Raw genomic sequence first — 20,234 nt, forward strand, 5'->3', positions numbered from 1 at the left:
AGCTTACCTCTTCTATTCTTCTTTCAGAAAATGTCATGGAACGTAACTGTTTCTCAAGACTGCAGCATTTTAAACGTTGTTCTTTAAGTTGCAGATTTAGCTCATCTCCATTTGCCATTAAGGCATCATGGCTGATCCGGAGAGTTTTTTGCTTCTAAAAAACAAAAAGAAAATCCTTTCAAAACTATTTTTGGATTCTGCTTTGAATGAATGATTACCACTCCAAAAAATGAATTTACTCCAGAAGTTCATGTTACACAGTTTATTCTTTATCTTACCAACATTGTATATGTGCTATTTTATTAATGTGCTACTATACAATGTATAATGTCTCCATACAAGGTAGTCTTGGCCAAAGGGTTTCACGAGGAAGAAAATATTTTAGCACAGAGTCACACAATGCAGTCTGGTTTTGTCCTTTATTTTATTTTTTCCTAGTTTTTTGACTTGGTGATAGTGGCCAGTGAGTAACTTAGTTTTAACAGATAATTTTTTTTTTTTTCATTTCACTGTGGATGCAGTGGTTGGAAATGCTGTCTAAAAAATGCTGCTGCATGGGTTAAAAATAAATTCTGATCACAAATACTCAAACTGAAAAGATTTGTTACCACACCAGATAAACAGCTTTGGAAGGTTAGCTTCTAATTTTAATACAATTATGAATTTCAATTTCGTAACATAGATACTGAAGTCTTCATTTCAAAAATGGATCTACTTATGAATGTTTTAAATTCAGTTTTATATACTTAAATGCCACATACTTCTTTTAGAAATAAAAAAGGTGATTACACTAAAGTCTTTTCATACAGTCTCTATGACCATAACACGTAATGCCTCCTCTGCTAATTTAAATAATTCAAGTTCTACTGAAGTTCTTCAAATTTTTAAAAGAAACATGGATATTGAGACCCTTGAGTTTAATTTTTGTTAATCTTGGTATTATTATAGAATACTATCTTTAACTAGCTTTCTTTGGGCTACCTCAGTGAAGCTGTTGGTCTGAACCTCTCAAATCTCTACCCAACGTCAATCCCAAAAGATGTATCTGTGTTATCAAAGACACTTGCTACTCGTGGTATTAAACAAATACCTACAAATACCTGGAGTCACTGTAAAATGGAAATCAAAACAGTCAAAGGGATAAATGAATGCAGAATCACTCTTTAATTCCTTTCTTAATTCCTCCTTTAGAGATGGCTTACAACTACATATATTTTAAACCTCCTTCTTCTAACTATCTACTGATAGCACTATCAATCCCACTATCTAATTTCTCTTTCGTACACGCTCATATTTATATGGAAGTCAATGTATTACTTGACATTTAAAGAGGTTACTGCAGGATGGAAGACACTATCCAGAGTATGGTTGAAAATATTTATCTAATTCAACAGTGAATTTAGGCTTCAGATGACCCTATGCTTTGCATCAATTTACTGCTTTCCTTGTTTCAGTACTTCAAAGAAAGCATTTCTTAATATGAATTCTGCTCATCTGGAATGCTTTGGAGTTCATTAATTCCAGAAACTATATTAATTATGCAGTGCCAATAAACAGGAATGCTCTGATGGCACATTCCTGTGGGGCCACAGTCCTCGTGAAAACAACCATGGGGACAAGAGTACCACATACTGTCAACCTCAACGGTGAGGATTTAAAACAAATACACTGACAGGAGACATGATGGGTATTCAAATATTTTCTGAAACTAGTAGTAAAAAAAAACCAAAATACCACATATCAAAATAGATTTAACAAAACTTGGTTATTAACCTATTCTAAGCACTGATCTATCTTGGACACTTCATAAATGCGTGGAACTGAAGATATATACAAATACATCTAAACCTTCATTGCTATATGCCCATATGATTTCAGATAAAAGGAGTGAAGAACAAATGTTCTCGACATGAGATGATTTATGGTAAATGTGTTTATTATTTTAAGATGACACAGGTATTCATAAAAAGTCCAAGCAGTTATTTCTTTAATTAAGTTATAAATAACTAACCATATCAGAAGGGAAATAATACACACTTGAGAATGAAAAGAGCAATCTTTAAAAATTACTTTTTAGTGTTATGACCATTCTACTTTAAAAAATGTTTGAACACTATTTTTGAATCTCTGTATCTATATATCACCGTAATAAAATAATTTATCACAGTACCTCTTGAAGTTGAATAAATTTTCCTTCCATTACTGAAAGGGCATTGCTTTTTTCCACTAGTTGCTTATGAAGCTTAATCATTTCTACGTTGTCCCGAATGTTTGACCTTCAATGATGTATTTAAGAAAACGACAGAGACAGAATTAAAAATGCAAGACAAAAGAAAAAAAAAAAACTGTGGTGAGACTATAATTTTTCATTGACTGTTACACAGAAAAAAATTTACACACATGCTTATCAGTCATTGAGGTTTCTAGTTTATTATACACTCAGGATAGACTTACTGTTTAAGACCAACCAATAATCATTCTTGAACTTTCATAAATACATAGACTCTCAGAATTTGAAGGGAGCCCCATATTTGATTTTGTCACTTCTACATCGTATCATTTTATCGTGTCCTGAAAGATGTGCAAAAGGACATCAGTCTTTAGCACAGCCATCATTCCACCACCAAACTTGAGGCTTATTTTAGGGAGGACTATCATAAAATATGCCATACAGCTACTCATCTTTCCACAACTCCCTCGAAACAAATGGTATCATAAGATTATCATTTATTGGAGTTTCCTCCTGGAGTTCAGACTTTTCAAAATATTTCAAAAAAAAAAGTGACTTAGCATTTTATACTAATAATGCCCAAAGCTGGCATTTAAATACGTTGCAGATGTGCCTGTAGCTGTAAGAGATCATTTAACGTCCACAGGGTATATAGAAACTCTATATGCTGCAATACTAGTTTGTATTTTTCCTACTGAGATTAAAGCAAACGCAGAATTTAACAGGAAGATCTTGTTAAAGGTTAATCATAGATCTAAATGAATACCTGTTTTCAAAAGGCATTTATTTTCCTGACAGAGAAAGAAGGTTCCTTAATTTAATATGTTTTACATTCAAAAGTATTTTAAAAATTGTGAGGTTTGGTTTTAGACTTCATTTTCTAAGAAAAATAAACACAAAAATCTTAAGTTCAGAAAATATTTCAGTATTTAAAGTAAGTAATTTTACTTCCAAAACTTATCTAGTATACACATATTGGAAAAATTGTCACAACGCCCTACTGGAACCAGAAAATGGACTACAAAGCTCACACATCTGTAAACCAGCTGAGGACTTGAAATACTTAATTTTCCTCTTTGATATTTGAAAGTTCATTGTATTTTGGCATCGGACAGTTAGTTGTCCTCGCACAGAAGATAAACAAGTCCAAGAACCTGGATCTTGCCCAGGGTACAGTCTTAACACAATGTTAAAATAATTATGTGTCTAAAACATGTTATCTAGTAGTTCCGAGCACACATTCAACAGTACACTCACCAATATTCCCCTCAGTATTATTTTTACTTACTAAAAAAATAATAATAATATGAAGGGAAAATATTTTTTGAATAGGTCAATAGAAAATATGCATATTTTTTCATATTTAAAAGTCAAAATTAACTTATCTGTTTTCTCCAGAATTACTTGGTTTGACTGCTCAACAGTAAGTGACATTTACTCTTACAGGAGAGAACATTGTTCAAATAATTTCAATCTCTACTTATATTTTCAGCTGTAATTCATCTTTCATTTTTCTTGTTTTTAAGCATGTTAATATTTTCAAGATTGAATATATATGACATATGTATGAATAACAACTAGTATGTGATGACATTAACAAAAAATTAAGTCCCAACAACCCATTCAGCCTCATAGGGTCATATAAACAGCAGGTTTTAATTTTCAATTTTCTTTGTAAGACAAAGGCCAGTAAGTATCTTGGAAAAACTTTCAGTGGTCTAATTGGTAGATGTTTTCTTGAATATTTCCTAAAGTCCTTGGAGTTTAAACTTTTCATAGTATTGCCAAGAAAGGTGACTTGGTGTTTTATACTAATGATGCCCAATGAGTAGGCACAAATACAACAGAAGTACTATTTAGAAAACAATGATAATAATGTGGTACTTTAAAAAATCAGTTCATTACAGAGTACACCTATTCTGAAACAACATAGCACCTGGAAGTCTTTAATAATTATTCTAAAGTTTTAGGGGCTCTATACATAATGGCTGGGGCTTCCCAGGTGAAAAAATCCACCTCCCAAAGCAGGAGGCTCAAGAGATGCAGGGTTGATCCCTGGGTCTGGACGATCCCCTGGAATAGGAAATGGTAACCCACTTTAGTGTTTAGTATTCTTGCCTGCAAAATTCCACGGACAGAGGAGCCTGGCGGGCTACAGTCAAGGGAGTCGCAGAGAGTTGGATACAACTGAGTGACTAAGCATGACAGATAATGGTTATCATTATGATGGGGTATTTCTGATGGTGACAGTGAAAAGGAAAGATCACTTACTGTTAAACTGAGAGTGAAGAGTCGATGATATAAAGTGCATGAAAGTTAAAAGCAACACTGTGATGAATGTGGCCTGGTCTTCAGAAAGGTGTACAATGAAAAATCATCTCAGATCTGCCAATCAACATTTTTACACAGATGAAATACAATAAAAGGATGCGAGTGTATGTGAGAGAGGAAAGAGGTCATGGAAAGGTGACAAGGAACGTGAGAAGGCTACTCGAAGGCAAGAGGGAGCTAGAGTCCTTGCTAAGTGGCTGGTCCTAGACCTCTGCCTGCAGAGGAAGGCCTCAGGTTGGTTTCCTCTGAAGAGCAGAGACAGACAGGGCTAATTTTATGAACAATATTTTAAGTGACTGCCACATAATATGTTCCTGCCCTGTTCTATGCCCTATGAACGGAACATGAAGTCTTCAGGATGATGAACAGAAAGAACAATGCATAGCAAACACATTCAGATGAACTCAGACGGTCATGCACCAATTCATACATGCTGCATTATACATGGTGAAACGATCGGCAAATGGATATCAAGCACACTAATTGTGTGCTTTGTAAAAATAAATTTCTCATATTTTTCAACAGGGATTTTGAAAAAAAAAAAAAACCTATACAAAATTAAGTTGGAAAATGTGGTTTCTTTTCTTTTTTTGCAGACATATTATTTAGAATTATGATCAAATCTTTTAAAACTATGAGAAGAGCTGTTGGCCCATCTCTAAGATTAAAAACAAACTAAAATAAATTAGATTTTATGTTGAAAAAAGTAATCCAGCTCTCAAACCTATGTGCCAAGTTTCTCTCATATAATTTGAAACAGTCAAGCAATAAACTCTGGAAGAGGAATTTCTAATGGAAGCCTTGAAAACACTTGACTCCAGCTCTGCTACTGGGTGCCATAATAAATCCAGAAACTTAAAACCTCAAATATACTGGAGAAGGAAAAACTTTCAGTGGTGCTATGTAATGTATAGTCTAATATGAAAGCTTAAGAAGCCAAAACTTTGCTCCAGTGAAAGTTTCTAATACTTCACTTCCTAGGCACACAGTTCCTCCCCGCCTTCACACACGTTAACCTTTCTTTCTTGGCTACAGTACAGATTATGAATGCTAAAAAAAAAGCTTCTTGATTATTTGATGCAAAGATGTTATAATACCATTTTTAGCACCATTTAGAAGGGAAGGTTTTAGAATACAAAAGGTAGGCTATGAAATTCTGGAAAGTTATTAGGTAAGATATTTATGAGATAGAATGAAGAGGTTCTTTTTGAGTAATAGTGTTAGGCTGACTTAATTTGGAGGATAAGCTTGAAAACAATCTTAGAATTCAAAAAAACTCCACAGGTTTTTTTTTTTTTTTAAATAGTGGCAGACAGTCTAAGCATACAGGTCATTCCTAGCTCTTTTTAGGGAAACACGTGTGTGCTAAGTCACTTCAGTTGTGTCGAACTCTGTGTGATTCATTGACTATAGTCCACCAGGCTTCTCTGTCCATGGGATTCTCCAGGAAAGAATACTGGAGTGGGTTGCCATGCCCTTCTCCAGGGGATCTTCCTGACCCAGGGACTGAACTCGTGTCTGTCTCCTGTCAATAGAGGACAGAAATGGTATGCACCTAACAGAAGCAGAAGATATTAAGAAGAGGTGTAAGAATACACAGAAGAACTATACTAACAAGGTCTTCATGACCCAGATAACAACAATGGTGTGATCTCTAACCTAGAGCCAGACATCCTGGAGTCCAAAGTTAAGGATGCATCATTATGAACAAAGACAGTGGAGGTGATGGAATTCCAGCTAAGCTATTTCAAATTCTAAAAGATCATGCTGTGAAAGTGCTGCACTCAATATGCCAGCAGATTTGGAAAACTCAGCAGTGGCCACAGGACTGGAAAAGGGTCAGTTTTCATTCCAATCCCAAAGAATAGTAATGCCAAAGAATGTTTAAACTACTATACAATTGTACTCATCTCACATGCTAGCAAAGTAATGCTCAAAATTCTCCAAGCTAGGCTTCAACAGTACATGAACTAAGAATCTCCAGATCTTCAAACTGGATTTAGAAAAGGCAGAGGAACCAGAGACCAAATTGCCAACATCCTCTGAAAAAGCAAGGGAATTAAAAAAAAAAAAAATCTACTTCTGCTTCATTGACTATGCTAAAGCCTTTGACTGTGTGGATCAAAACAAACTATGGAAAGTTCTTTAAGAAATGGGAATACTAGACCATCTAACCTGCCTCCTGAGAAATCTGTATGAAGGTTAACAAGCAACAATACCAGTCATGGAACAACAGACTGGTTCCAAATTGGGCAAGGAGTACATCAAGACTGTATATTGTCACCCTGCTTATTTAACTTATATGCAGAGTACATCATGAGAAACACTGGGCTGGATGAAGCACAAGCTGGAATCAAGATTGCCGGGAGAAACATCAATAACCTCAGATATGCAGATGATACCACCCTTATGGCAGAAAGCGAAGAGGAACTGAAGAGCCTCTTGATGAACGTGAAAGAGGAGAGCTAAAAGGCTGGCTTAAAGCTCAACATTCAAAAAACTAAGATCATGGCATCTGATCCCATCACTTCATGGCAAATAGGAGGGGAAACAATGGAAACAGTGACAGACTTTATTTTCTTGGGCTCCAAAATCACAGCCAAGAAATTCAAAAACGTTTACTCCTTGGAAGAAAAGCTATGACAAACCTAGACAGCATATTAAAAAACAGAGACAGTACTTCTCTGGCAAAAGTCTGTCTAGTCAAAGCTATGGTTTTTCCAGTAGTCAGGTATGGATGTGAGAGTTGGACCATAATGAAAGCTGAGCGCCGAAGAACTGATACTTTGAAACTGTGGTGCTGGAGAAGACTCTTGAGAGTCCCTTGGACTGCAAGGAGATCAACCCAGTCAATCCTAAAAGAAATCAGTCCTGAATATTCATTAGAAGGACTGGTGCTGAAGCTGAAGCTCCAATACTTTGGCCACCTGATGCAAAGAACTGACTCACTGGAAAAGACCCTGCTGGAAAAGACTGAAGGCAGGAGAAGGGGACGACAGAGGATGAGATGGTTGGATGGCATCACCGACTCAATGGACGTGAGTTTGAGTAAGCTTTGGCAGTTGGTGATGGACAGGAACACCTGGTGTGCTGTAGTCTTACGGGGTTGCAAAGAGTTGGACGTGACTGAGCGACTGAACTGAACTGTCTCCTGTATTGGCAGGAGACAAAGGTAACAATAGAGTATCACTCCTGAGTAGAATTACAGGAGGTTACTAGAAAATTAAATGGAATAAGCTTCACTAAAATAGCTGAGCAAAGTCTATTTGAAAGGTCATGACTTTGTTCAAAACTGCAACTTAGTTCATAGATGAAAAATAATGCTCCCTCATTTTAGATGCATAAAGGAAAAAGTTTGTATGCGTATGCTTATTTGCCTGTGGATTGCATCTTTCTTGTGGTATTGGGTCAAAACATAAATAAGAACTCAAATTTTCTTATTCTCAAACACCTACAGGGAATGGAAGGGGACAGTTATATAGGCCTTTCTACATGGACATAATCATACTCTTCTGAAAATAGAGGGAGCACTCCCAAAGATTGGTTGGGGACAGGAAGGACCCAAATCCTGGCTCATCTTCTTAAGGGGCCATTTTGAAGTTCAAGTTTGTGGATTCTGACCAGTAATGAGAATTTGAGAATTATATTCAATATATCAGAAAGCCCAATGAGAAATGTAGACTTACTGGCAATTGAGTTTTACAAGTGAACTAAAGGCCTTATATTGTTTTTACTTTTTGATAGAATTATAGCAAATCAGTGCAAAATTATAGGCTATGTCACAATTATCTTGAAATGATTAGCATGATACAGGTTTTGGATGAAAAAAAAAAAAAAAAACAAACCCCAACATATTGATTAAATTACTGTATACTGCTTAGTTAAGAGGCAAAAATCTTTCAGAATCACAAGGTGCCTGGGGATAAAAGCAACTGTTGTTTTAAAGGACAGAGAACCACTCACTCATTTCAGCCTTTTCATTTCACAGCTGGGGTAGCTACCTGAGGCTTGGAGAAGTAAAGCATTCTGCCAGTTTCTACATGAGGGAGCCAGGTCTAAGAGATAAACTCTTCCCACTCTTGTGCTTCCTTCCTCTGAGATGTTCCTAAGTTTTAGCTTTCCTTCCACTATGAAGTACACTCTAATACATTAGTTACTGTTAATTTTGATAATTTCTGTGGTTTAAATATAAAGTGCCTGGGAAACATGCCAAGCAGCTATCACAAACTAATCTTAGATAACAGTCATAATAAAAAACATGGGGATAAAAGACATAGTATTTGAGCTTGATAACTTTTCACTAGGCAAATTCTAAGGTACTCAAAACACCAGTAGGAACTTGTTGGATATATTTTTTAAAGATGACAGATCACCTCTCTGTATCAGTGATGTCTACATGGTTGTCCCTAGCCCCAGTTTCCCTTCCATCTGCGAGCCAGATGTGCCCTCTAAATTAGGGGGCTGGGCAATCGGACAAATCCAAATGGAGGGCAAACAACCATCATCAGTGGTCTGGAAGACTAGGGAACCTCTTGAGAACGAGGGAATCCTAAAAAGTCGTGACGATTAATTACAATACATGGTCCTTGGTTGGATACGAGGTTAAAACAAGAAAAACAAAAGAAAAATAGCAATTAAAACAAAATAAAAAATAAAAATAGCTATCAAGGATATTAATGGGATAATGGGGTGTTCACTGGAAGGACTGATGCTGAAGCTGAAACTCCAGTACTTTGGCCACCTCACGCAAAGAGTTGACTCATTGGAAAAGACGCAGATGCTGGGAGGGATTGGGGGTGGGAGGAGAAGGGGACGACAGAGGATGAGATGGCTGGATGGCATCACCGGCTAGATGGACATGAGTTTGAGTGAACTCCAGGAGTTGGTGATGGACAGGGAGGCCTGGCGTGTTGTGATTCATGGGGTTGCGAAGAGTCGGACACGACTGAGCGACTGAACTGAACTGACTGTATCATTCATTGTGAAATGTCCTGAATGTGTGATAGGTGTCCTGTGGTTATGTAGGAAGATGTCCTTGTTCATAGAAGGTGCTCAGCAGTGTAGAGACGGTGGCATGTTATATGCACCTAACTCTCAGAGAGAGAGAGAGAAGACACAGGGAAGGAGGGGAGTGGGCCTGTGCCTGAGGGGGCAGAATGCAGGACAGGCTGTGCCATTCACAAACATGCCAAGAGGTGAAAGGCATGTGTGTTCAAGGTACTAATTCTTGCAACTTTGCTGCAGGTTTGCCATTTTTCAAAATGAAATGCTGGGGAAGACCTCTGAGTGCCAGGAAGTAATCTGCATCTGTGCACAGCTGGAAAGATGGAGCCCCAAAAGCCAAGCTGCACGGCTGCAGAAGGTCTCTGTGTTTTTAAGATCCGAGAGTGTGCCGTCAACCAAAGGGAAGAGGACAAGTCAGAGTGTTTGAAATATTTATGGGTTAAATTTCTTCCAGTGGGACATTATGGCACTTACACGATTTTTAATTAAGAAGGTAAACACCCTAACATTTACTTAAAAAAAAAAAAAAAACACTTAGTACAAACTACTTACACATTTGGTAAGAGTATAAATATTTGGGGAGTTGAAAAAGTCAGTAAAAGGTAAAATCATCCTGATTTTAATGTTCATGTACATGTGTTCACTGGTTACTGCTTTGCATTTAATTTAAGAAGGCCTTTTTAATAAGCAGAAAATGTGCATTTTTATATTGTTTAAATTTTAATATGGATTTTTGTTCAAAACAACACAGACATTCAGGCTACTTGTAAATGATACAAGATTTTTTGCTAATGAGGCATTATGTAGAACATATGCAAAAATCACAACTCAGTCTTCCAAAATAGACCACAATAACAGGAAAAAACATGATTTTAATAAAAAAGAGCAGTACTGGGCTTTTACTTCAAAGCAATTAAGGGCTTTGGATAACCAAAAGTTTATGTCAAGCTGATGCCAAACCAAACTGGTCTATTAAACACATACTACGAAGAGTTTCTGTAATATTCTATGAAAAGGCTCTTTGCCATAAATATCAGGCACCACACTCTGAAGATTACAACTACTTTAGGTTCATGTTTGAGAACAAGGAGTCCAACATTCAGATCAGACTTCTAGAATTTCAAATCTGAAATAATGTACCCGTGAAAGAGAAGTTTAAATATGTTTTCCATTTTGTGATTTTTCTCTACAGTAAATTATACCAAGTCTTATATTCTCCCCAACATTTTTCAACAGTTTTCCATTAGTCTCAAAAAAAATTGCTGTTACACATAAAATTCTGAGCTATGTGTAAACATATAAGAAAAAAAAAAGACTTGAAGACCCTTATTTGAAGTCATTTCTTCAGTTTTCAACAACTGTATCTCAAGAAGCAATATGTTATTCACCTTCTTAGAAGAAGGTACCCTTCCTTCTAAACAAATAACCAGTAATTTTCAATTTATAAAATCTGTGAGACAGGGTGTAAGTTGCTTGCTTTCTTTAGTCTCTGCAACAAAAGTTTCTCTAACTGTAATACTCACTTTGTCTATCCCTTCACATTAAGTGACAAAAAATCGGGGTGAATAATACAATCCCCCAAAGAAAGCCTTAGTTTACTTTGTAAGGAAAACTTTTCTCTGTGTATATGCTGATGTCTCCTGCTGACAACACGTATACTGGAAAATAGGCAGACCTGTCTATTACTCTAGTTGTGCTGTTATCTAGTCCTAAGATTGAAGAGCTCTTGGATTTCCCTTTCAATTAACACTAAACACTAGTTCTCAGATGATCATATCCCTTTGGAAGGAGGAACGGCCAACATAGGGTCAATCTTATCCTTTGGGAATTTAAGAAATATAAAATAAATTGGGATTTCCCGGTGGCTTAGAGGTAAAGAACCCGCCTGCAATGCAGGAGACATGGGTTTGATCCCTGGTTTGGGAAGATCCCCTGGAGAAGAAAATGGCTATCCACTCCGGTATTCTTGCCTGGAGAACTCCATGGATAGAGGAGCCTGGTGGGCTATAGTCCATGGGGTTGCAAACATGACTTAGCAACTGAGCAGGCATACAACTGAGAAAGTAGTTTGATAACCCTGTATTCAGCTGTTGAGGAATGGCTCCAAGCTTGGGCTTGGACTAATGCACAGTTTTTATATTCAGATAATATTTAAATATGGCTGTTGGCAATTAAGATCACCATATTCAGTGTTGGGGTCTTCAGCACTGTTCTTCACAAGGTACAATTTCTTGGTTTTCCAAGAAGGCTAAGTTTATTCTTAGGGGAACATGGGTAACTCCCAGGTATTTAAAATCCTGGTTCAAGGCCAGCATTCAAATTACATTCCCTAATACAAATACAATTCTCAAAAATATTCATTTTTCTTTTGCTCTGCACTTAGAAGGGTACAGAAATGTCAACATATAGAATTTCATTACATAATTTAATTTTACACATAACTTTTTAGGAATAGAAATTAGTAGGGATAATATTAATCTTTTAAATCTCTGAAATAAAAAGTCTGCTTTATTTTTTTTACAAACAAATCTATTATGTATCTTAGCTTTTTCAAATATTACCATGTGAGGTTAGTTTGTGAAAAGAGAATTAAACTCTGATTCTGAAATGAAAAAGTGGAAAATCATGCTTGGTTTTTTGAGAACCAAGTCACATATCACTTGGTAAGGGGAAAACCAAACAGAGAATCTAGGACTGGTTTTAAAAAAAAATCAAGAGAGAAATAAAAGGAACAAGATCTAATAATCATATGCAATGTGTAGACCTCATTTGGATTCTAATTCAAACAAACAGCAAGAAGTCATCTTCAGAGAGGTTGGAATATAAAATAAGTTATTAGATGGTGTCAAGGAATTGCTGCTAATTTTGTTAGGTGTGATAATGGCATGGTGATTACATTTAAAATTCCTTATCACACAGAGCAAATATACTAAAGTATATATAGGTGTGATGACATGATATTTGATAGGGGCTAATTAATTAAAGAACATGAAGGTGAAGGAAAGATGAAACAAGACATGTGATAACTGTTAAAGTTCAATGATGAGTATATGAGATTTCAATATATTACTCTTTCTGCCTTTGGATATCCTTGTTCCAAACAAAAAAGAAAAGGGCCAAAAGGAAGAAAATAATTCAATAAAGAATACATTAAAAAGGTAAAGTCTTACTGGAAGAACAGCATGGAAGCACAAAAATGAGAGAAGAGGTATTAGAAACCAACAGATGACAAAAGAGGATGAGAAAGAAAACACTACATATTATCCAACATCAAAAATGAAGAGGCAGGACTTCCCTGGTGGCTCGTGGTTAAGAACCCACCTGCAAGTGCAGGGGACACGGGCTTGATCCCTGGTCTGGGAAGATTCCACAGGCAGCTAAGTCCGTCTGCTGAACCACTGAAGCCTACACACCCTGGAGCCTGTGCTCCACAACAAGAGAAGCTACTACGGTGAGCAGCCCACACGCCGCAGCAACAAACACCCAGTGCAGCCATAAATAATAAGCCTTGTTACAAAAAAATGTAGGGGCAGCAAGGAGACTACTGAAGGGCCCCAATGTCCCCATAATGATCAGCATAAGTCAGTGCAAGCTCTCAATGTAAGGAGAGGTAACATCTTTATGGGATGGAGAAAACGGGTACTGTACTACAGAATTTACTACCTTTTATGGGTGGGAAAGAAACTTGAACAAGGTTGGGCTTATTCACAAGGTATGCCAACAGCTGAGTCCTTGTCACACCTGTTTTTCTTGGTAGGTACAATCAAATGGTATCAGCGCTTCCTACGGTTTTGGTAAATGAGCAAAGGCGACAAGGTGAGGCAGAGTAGGCCAGGGAAAAACGCCATTAGCCTTGAGCTGTTGATACCAGTAGGTCTGCAGCAGGCTTATATGAAGAATGCAAAGTAAAAACATGATTTTTTAAATAGACTAGACTTATCCTTCTATGGCACATGATAAAGTATTTTAAACTAATTTTGACCTTATCAAAGTGCTATTTCTGTTTTAACATACCTTTGATCTGTAGCCTGATGTTCTCGAAGCTGAAGAAGAGATAACTCAATTTCATTTTCTTTTCTCCTCAACTGAGTTTTCAGGATCTCTGCCAAGCGCTCTAACTCTTCTATCTGGCCTCTCTGTGACTCAATAACATTTTCTCTGAAATAAAGAATCTTTACAAGAATTTGTAGTTTGAGGCAAAATCTGCAGGATTTAAGATCAGTACAAAGAAAGTGCTTCATAGTAAAGGGCAAGCAAAAGTTAACAATTTTAGCTTAACTGCCTCTGAACAGTGAAATAGTAGCAGATTAAGTCTAATGATTTGGGAATACATATGGAAGAACTCAAGGGCTTCCCTGGTGGCTCAGCAGTAAAGAATCTGTCTGCCAATGCAAGAGATGAGGGTTCGATCCCTGGGTCAGAAAGATCCCCTGGAGTAGAAAATGGCAACCCACTCCAGTATTCTTGCCTGGGAAATCCCATGGGCAGAGGAAGCTGATAGGCTACAGTCCAGTGAGTCACAAAGTTTGACAGGACTTAGCAACTAAATAACAACAACAAAATGAAAGAATTCAAGGTACTGCTTTATATTAGATAATGTCTTAGGCAATGGGCTAGACTGCAGTTCAATTCAACATAGTATTTACTGGTTACTTGCTATACACTCTGAGATCTGGTCATCTTCAGATAATTTATGCACCTTTGTTCTTTTATATGCACACTTGCCAATACCACCCAAATTAACACTTTATAGAGAGAAGGCAAGAAATTTGCAAAACATAACTTAGTGGTCTTTGGTTTATATTTTCTCTCTACCAGGTCTGGCAGCATCCCAGTGTACTGAGCCTCAGCACTGGTGTGAACCCCGGCTTTTCTGCTTACAGGTAACAAGATTAGGCTAGTCTTTTAGTTTTGTTCCCTCACAGGCAATCATTACTGTAATTGGTATTTAAAATATTCAGAAGAAAAAAATTAAGCCCATATTATTCTTAAGCAGCTACCTAAAATATGATATTCTTTGTCTCATGTTTTCTCTCCTCATTTAGAATTGTGACTTTTTGATGATCCAGGTGAAGACCTGTACTGTAGATAAGGTAGATTCTTATCTGTATTTGTGACTTACAGACACTGAGATTACCATGAGGCTTTCATTAACGGAAAAGTAAGCTAAATGTGGCAGAAGTAACTTTTTTGAAACCATAGTATGATGAAGAATGAAGTACCGTAGAATCACAGGGAAACAAAATCTGACATCCATATGTATTTGATAGCTCCAAACTTTTAAGCCACTCCCTCCAATTCCTTTTTTAAACCACAGAAAGGCTAATTAATTCATGATCTAAAAAAAAAAAAATGAAAGAAAACTACCTGTAATTCTTCTGAGAATGAAAATGTTGCCTGTAAAGCTTATACTATTCTAAATGACTGGGCTTTATGCCATTCCTTTGAGGGGGAAATTATAATAAAGAGAACTATTCTCTCTCTAAACGCTTCCAATGATGCAGTTGGTTAAGATATTCATTTTCCTCATTGTACGGCAAGCATGCTATGTAATACCTGTTCTTGACTCACAGATCTAGCTAGAGGAAATTTTTTGTACATAAACCAATTTTGTTTAAAATAAAGGAGAGGGAGGGATCAAAAGAGACATGATCAATATAAAGGGGTCTAAAGGGATCACAAAAAGCATACATACAAATTTCTTATTTCTCCTCTGGCTTCTTTGAGTAAACTGTTGCTATATTTTGTAGGCATGGTTTGCACAGTTTCTGCTACATCTGTATCTTGGAATTTAATACCTAAAAATAAATTAATAGGATCATACAAGCGAAGTTAGAAAAGAAGGACCCTTGATTTGCTATCATAAGGAAATCTGTAATATAAGCAAGTCTCTTCCATACTGAGAGATGCGGGCTGTACAGTACAGAGAATGAGACATACATTGCCAAAAGAACGGTTAGATCTCAGCCACCAGCTGGCATGAAATAAAGCACAGCACCAAGTACTGCTCATTTAACAAATTCTACTATGTAAACCAAATTACCCAGAAATATTTATTCAACTTAGATTTAGAACTTCGGAAGTAAATTTTGAAAGAACCAAAGTTTTAAATTTAGGTCTTTACAATATAAACTGAGGTATGAAGGAAAAAGTTTTCAAAATCATGATTTTTTTTTTTTTTTAGTATTTTTGATAAAGGTTTCTGGATTTTTAAATTACTCATTCACACCATTTGACTTTACATTCTGAACCTTATCCTTATTTGTGTGACTCATAGATACTGTGAACATAAGTAAAAATGTTTCCTCTATTTTGATTTATTTTACCTTAATAAGAAAATCCATATTTCAACAAAGGTAAGTTGAGATCATTAATAAGATTCCAAATAAAACATTTTGTTGCTGAACTTAAATATAATTTTGCTTATAAAAATAATTATATGTAATTTTTATAAACCTAATCCCATTGTTAAAAATAATGAGACATTCTTTTAATTATAAAAGTTACTTCACACTTATACAATAATTAAATGATTAGCTTTTGGTAAATAAAGTGAATACAAAGAAAATTTAGTCTATATGAGTAACATCTTCAAGTCTCTTCTGTTCTGTGGCTCTTCTATAAGGAGAAACTTCTATCAAACAATTTAGACAGAAATTCATAGCACTAATACCTTGTCATACTAACCTAATATTTGGGCATTGTCTTTATTTAGCATAAATAGACCATAGGGATCATCTTTCCCAAGTCACAGGTGACAAAACTAAGGTTCAGACAGGATAAATGACTATTTAAAGGTAAAATAAATCATGGTATACCTACCATCTCCTGAACTTTCTTCTAATCTGGTGTTCTCACTCCATTTTACAGATGGGGAAAATGAGGCTCTGGGAAGTCAAGTGCTCTCAAGATGTAAAAAGTTAATTAGCAGCCAAATGTATTTTTGATTTATAATTCATTATGATTACTTTGATTATATTCAAAGCCTATTGCCAATCTCACATAGCTCTGAGTAGCCAAGCCCTTTCATCCTGCAGCTGCCTCCTGCCTGCATGGAGACCTTATTGACTTCAAAGGAACCCTGTCTAGGGAACAGATAGTGTTAACATTTTGGCTTGCAGAAAAAAAATAGAACAAATTTTTCTCTTTTTCTGTTCAGATGGTGTTTTTTATTCCCTTGATGAACTGAAATGAAAGTTTTACATGATTTTTTATTTCCCTAAAAATGTTTGGTCTTTATGTGAAGCATATTCCAAACGAAGATGAATTAGAACTAAAATTCTATTTCCTTCCATGGTGGTTGTAATGAAAAAAAATTTAAATAGTTATTGATTTTTTGCTTCATTAAAAATAAAGTCTGTGGGTGGAGAGAGCAAGTTTTATTAGAAATACGTAGGTTCTGTGTATAGTACTGAGTCTTCTATATGCAAATAAATTGCTTTGTAAGCTGGGTAGGTTTTAGGTGATCCATTTTCAACATAAGGAAAGTGATTGACCAGTGATGATTTCTTGGAGCGGGAAGAGACTTTTATGGTCACTTGTTTACATCCTTTTATTCTACATGTAAAGAAAACTCAAGTTCAGAATCACTAGAAAACTTGTCCAAGGTCACCGAGAACCCAACTTTTTAAACCCCGAGTTATGTGCACATTTCATGGTCAAGCTGTCTCCCATGATGAGAAGATTTAAACAGTTCTGTAAAATTTATGGAAGGCCTTTGGACAAAGAACTTAAGTGTGATCATTCAGAACAATAGTGTGACCATATAAGCAAGCTAGTGGTTTCTCCATTTGCTTGAGTCAATGCGATTTTCATCACTGCCTATAAAAACCAACTAAAACTAAACTAAACCTGTATTTTATGTAATTTCATATATGCTTCTTTTACCTGTTAGGACGAATACTTATGTTCAATGTTTTACTAGACAAATTTGAGCATGATCTAGTGATTCTTATATAAAATGACCTTCATGTTAATGTGATTTTATCAAAGTGTCAAAAAAACATTTTTTTTTTCTTTTAAAAGATGCTTAAAAACATAAATAATGTAGAAATAAAACTCTGTGTGTGTGTGTATGTATGTATGTGAGTGTAAAACAACCTATTAATTTAAATTTAGTGTTTAATGTAAGCTTTAGTTTACCTTTCCTGGGGCATTCCTGTAAGCCTGCGTTTTCATTCACTCTTCTACGCCTGGTGTTAACACGAGATTGCACATAACTGTACGGAGTGTGCCTGTGACCCTGGATCTGAAGTTGCTGCTTGGTTGAAATCAGTCTGCTTTTGAGGACTTCATTTTGTCTTTCAAGCTCATGAACTTTCTCTTGTAGCCGCTCAATCATTTCTTCCATTTCCACATCTCTTCCCAACCGCTTGGGGCCGCCACCAACCTGTTCATATCTTTTCTTGTCATTAACTAGCCGTATTAACTTGGTGGCCATTCTAGGGAAATAATAAAAAGATGAAAAGGAATGTGAGAAGTCAGCATAAAATGCATTCTGTTGAAAGGAACATAATCACTGTGAAGACTTCAGTGCAGAACCTGAATAATAAATTTCAGGTTTTGATGTAACTATTACTGCCTGTGAAGAATCCTTTGATGATAATTGAAACCACTGGGCAACAATCTGCTTTATAGCACTGACAAATAACAGTTTCCTAAGGCTTATCATTTAAGGTTAGTAAAGAGAGGACACATATTTACTCCATATGTTCCTCAAATGCAATTTTTAACGCATGACCTTATGTAGGAATGCTGTATGCACTTAAATGTAGCTACAGATTGTGGATGTGGTGGGTTATATCTGCAAGCCACAGTAAGTTAAAACTTTTCAAAAGTTTATTAAGACTACGCAGCATTTAGGTGATATATTGTTTTCAGTTTCTCTGGGATTAAGATATATTACAAATATAAAACTGTTAGAATGCATAGATACATATTAAAAGCCCAATGAAAAATTAAAAAGAAACCCAAATGCACCATTAAATGTTGCTCAGTGCTCCAGCAACATGCCTGTTTAATGGTAGAAAATAGACACAAAAAAAGTTTTATTTCAATGTTGCTTTTAAATTTAGACATACACTGTGCTTTTGACATCTCAGGAGTTTATACCTTGGATTCTTTTAAGTTTTGATAAAAACTGGTTAGACAGAACAAAAGACAGAAAGGGCACATGGGGGTGATGTAATATACACGTACGGAAAACATGCTTGACAGTGAATGGAAAAATCTTGGCAGTACAAGAAAGAAAAGGTGGCTTTGATGAGAGACACAAGTTCAAGACTTTACAAAATTGGTCGCACATCTTCAATAGCTGATTCTAGTTTATAGTGAATCTATTTTTATAAAGACCCAGACAGGAGATTGAAAATAAAAACACACTTCATTTTTCTTTAAACGGAGTTTTGCTTTATTTTAGCCTGGTTATGGACAGAAGCTTTTACTTAAGAGAACAAAAGTGAAATAAAAAAAAACCCTTAATAGTTTTGGGATGTCATAGTACAACCTTTTGTTGCCCTGAGCGGAGTGCTCTGTAAAAGCGGTAGTAATACATGTCTATCTACACTTCTGGCTACTCGGCCTACAGCATGTGGCATGGCGGGGAGAGCTATGCATAACATAATCAGTTAAGATTGTTTTCTCTTTCCCTTGAGGCACATCCATTAAACATGCTTTATAAGGGATATAGGATAATAAAAACCAAGATCCAAGAGTACCACAAACACCCTAGTAAAATAATCAATGGATTAGTTCCTTTTCCACCTAATCCTGAGAAGGATATATCATTGGGAAGTTTGGGCAGGTATTGCAACCCAACAGAGCCATGCATGCTACCCAGCCCTCTCGGACCCTCAGCCCCACCAAATGCAGCTGCCACAGAGAGATGGTGGCCACTAAAATGAGATGCCAATCTAAATACCCGAATCTTCTGTTACACAGAGACTTTCACACAGAGATAGAGATTACGTTCAAAAGAAAGACATAGCTTTAATGTGGAAAAGCAGTCAATATCTAGAGAAAAGTAAACAACTCGTTTTTAAGGGAAGAGGAGTACACCCATAGAGAGGCTTACAATTCCTCCAAAGATATTGAAGGAAGCTTTGCCAAGAAAGATGATTGCCTCTCTTTGTCCGGTGATAGCAACAATATTCATTTGATTATTTTCTATTAATGAAATAAGTGACCAGGTAAAGTCTGAGTACTTCTTTAGAAAGGTAGTTTATCAAATCTACATTTATTCTAAAGTAAGTGAATCTAATTATATCTTACGGATAAAGTTCTATCCATGTATCTACGTAGTGTCAGTGGTGTGAAATCGAGAAGGAAATTAGAGCTTTGGGTTGTAGTGGTCAATGGATCACTATTCTCAGGGCTGAGTAAAATAAAATCCCTGGGGGTTAAATGGCTTGAACATGCCACAGGAGAGTGGCAGAGAGATAAAAGAACAGATGCATACAACTTGACTCCTAGCACAGTGCATTTTCCATTAAACTATGTAGCTCATTATTAAGTTGTTTTCTACTTTCTAGCTAGGACAAATTACTAATGAGGTCAAGGTTGTGAATTTAATTCTTTTACTGACCAATTAGGTTTACAAAGAAAAAAACTGTTAAGCAGTCACAGACTAAATGCCTCATTTAGACAGGGTGATGGCTGTTACTGATCAGGA

The 20,234-nt window shown here is 36.1% G+C and overlaps 1 protein-coding gene across 4 annotated transcripts in view; it reads right to left on the bottom strand.

Annotated features, from left to right (window-relative positions):
- Positions 1-20,234, bottom strand: part of RPGRIP1L (RPGRIP1 like) — a 97,656-nt gene that overhangs the window by 70,261 nt on the left and 7,161 nt on the right. For all 4 annotated transcript variants that reach the window (XM_061387212.1, XM_061387213.1, XM_061387214.1 and 1 more), the window contains exons 4-8: positions 17,708-18,006; positions 15,261-15,363; positions 13,580-13,723; positions 2,171-2,276; positions 8-154 (exon numbers count right to left, since the gene is read on the bottom strand). In XM_061387212.1, the coding sequence (XP_061243196.1) occupies positions 8-154; positions 2,171-2,276; positions 13,580-13,723; positions 15,261-15,363; positions 17,708-18,006 (799 nt within the window). The remainder of the gene's footprint in view (positions 1-7; positions 155-2,170; positions 2,277-13,579; positions 13,724-15,260; positions 15,364-17,707; positions 18,007-20,234) is intronic.

Source organism: Bos javanicus, chromosome 18 (genome assembly GCF_032452875.1).
Source record: "Bos javanicus breed banteng chromosome 18, ARS-OSU_banteng_1.0, whole genome shotgun sequence".
Lineage (NCBI taxonomy): Eukaryota > Metazoa > Chordata > Mammalia > Artiodactyla > Bovidae > Bos > Bos javanicus.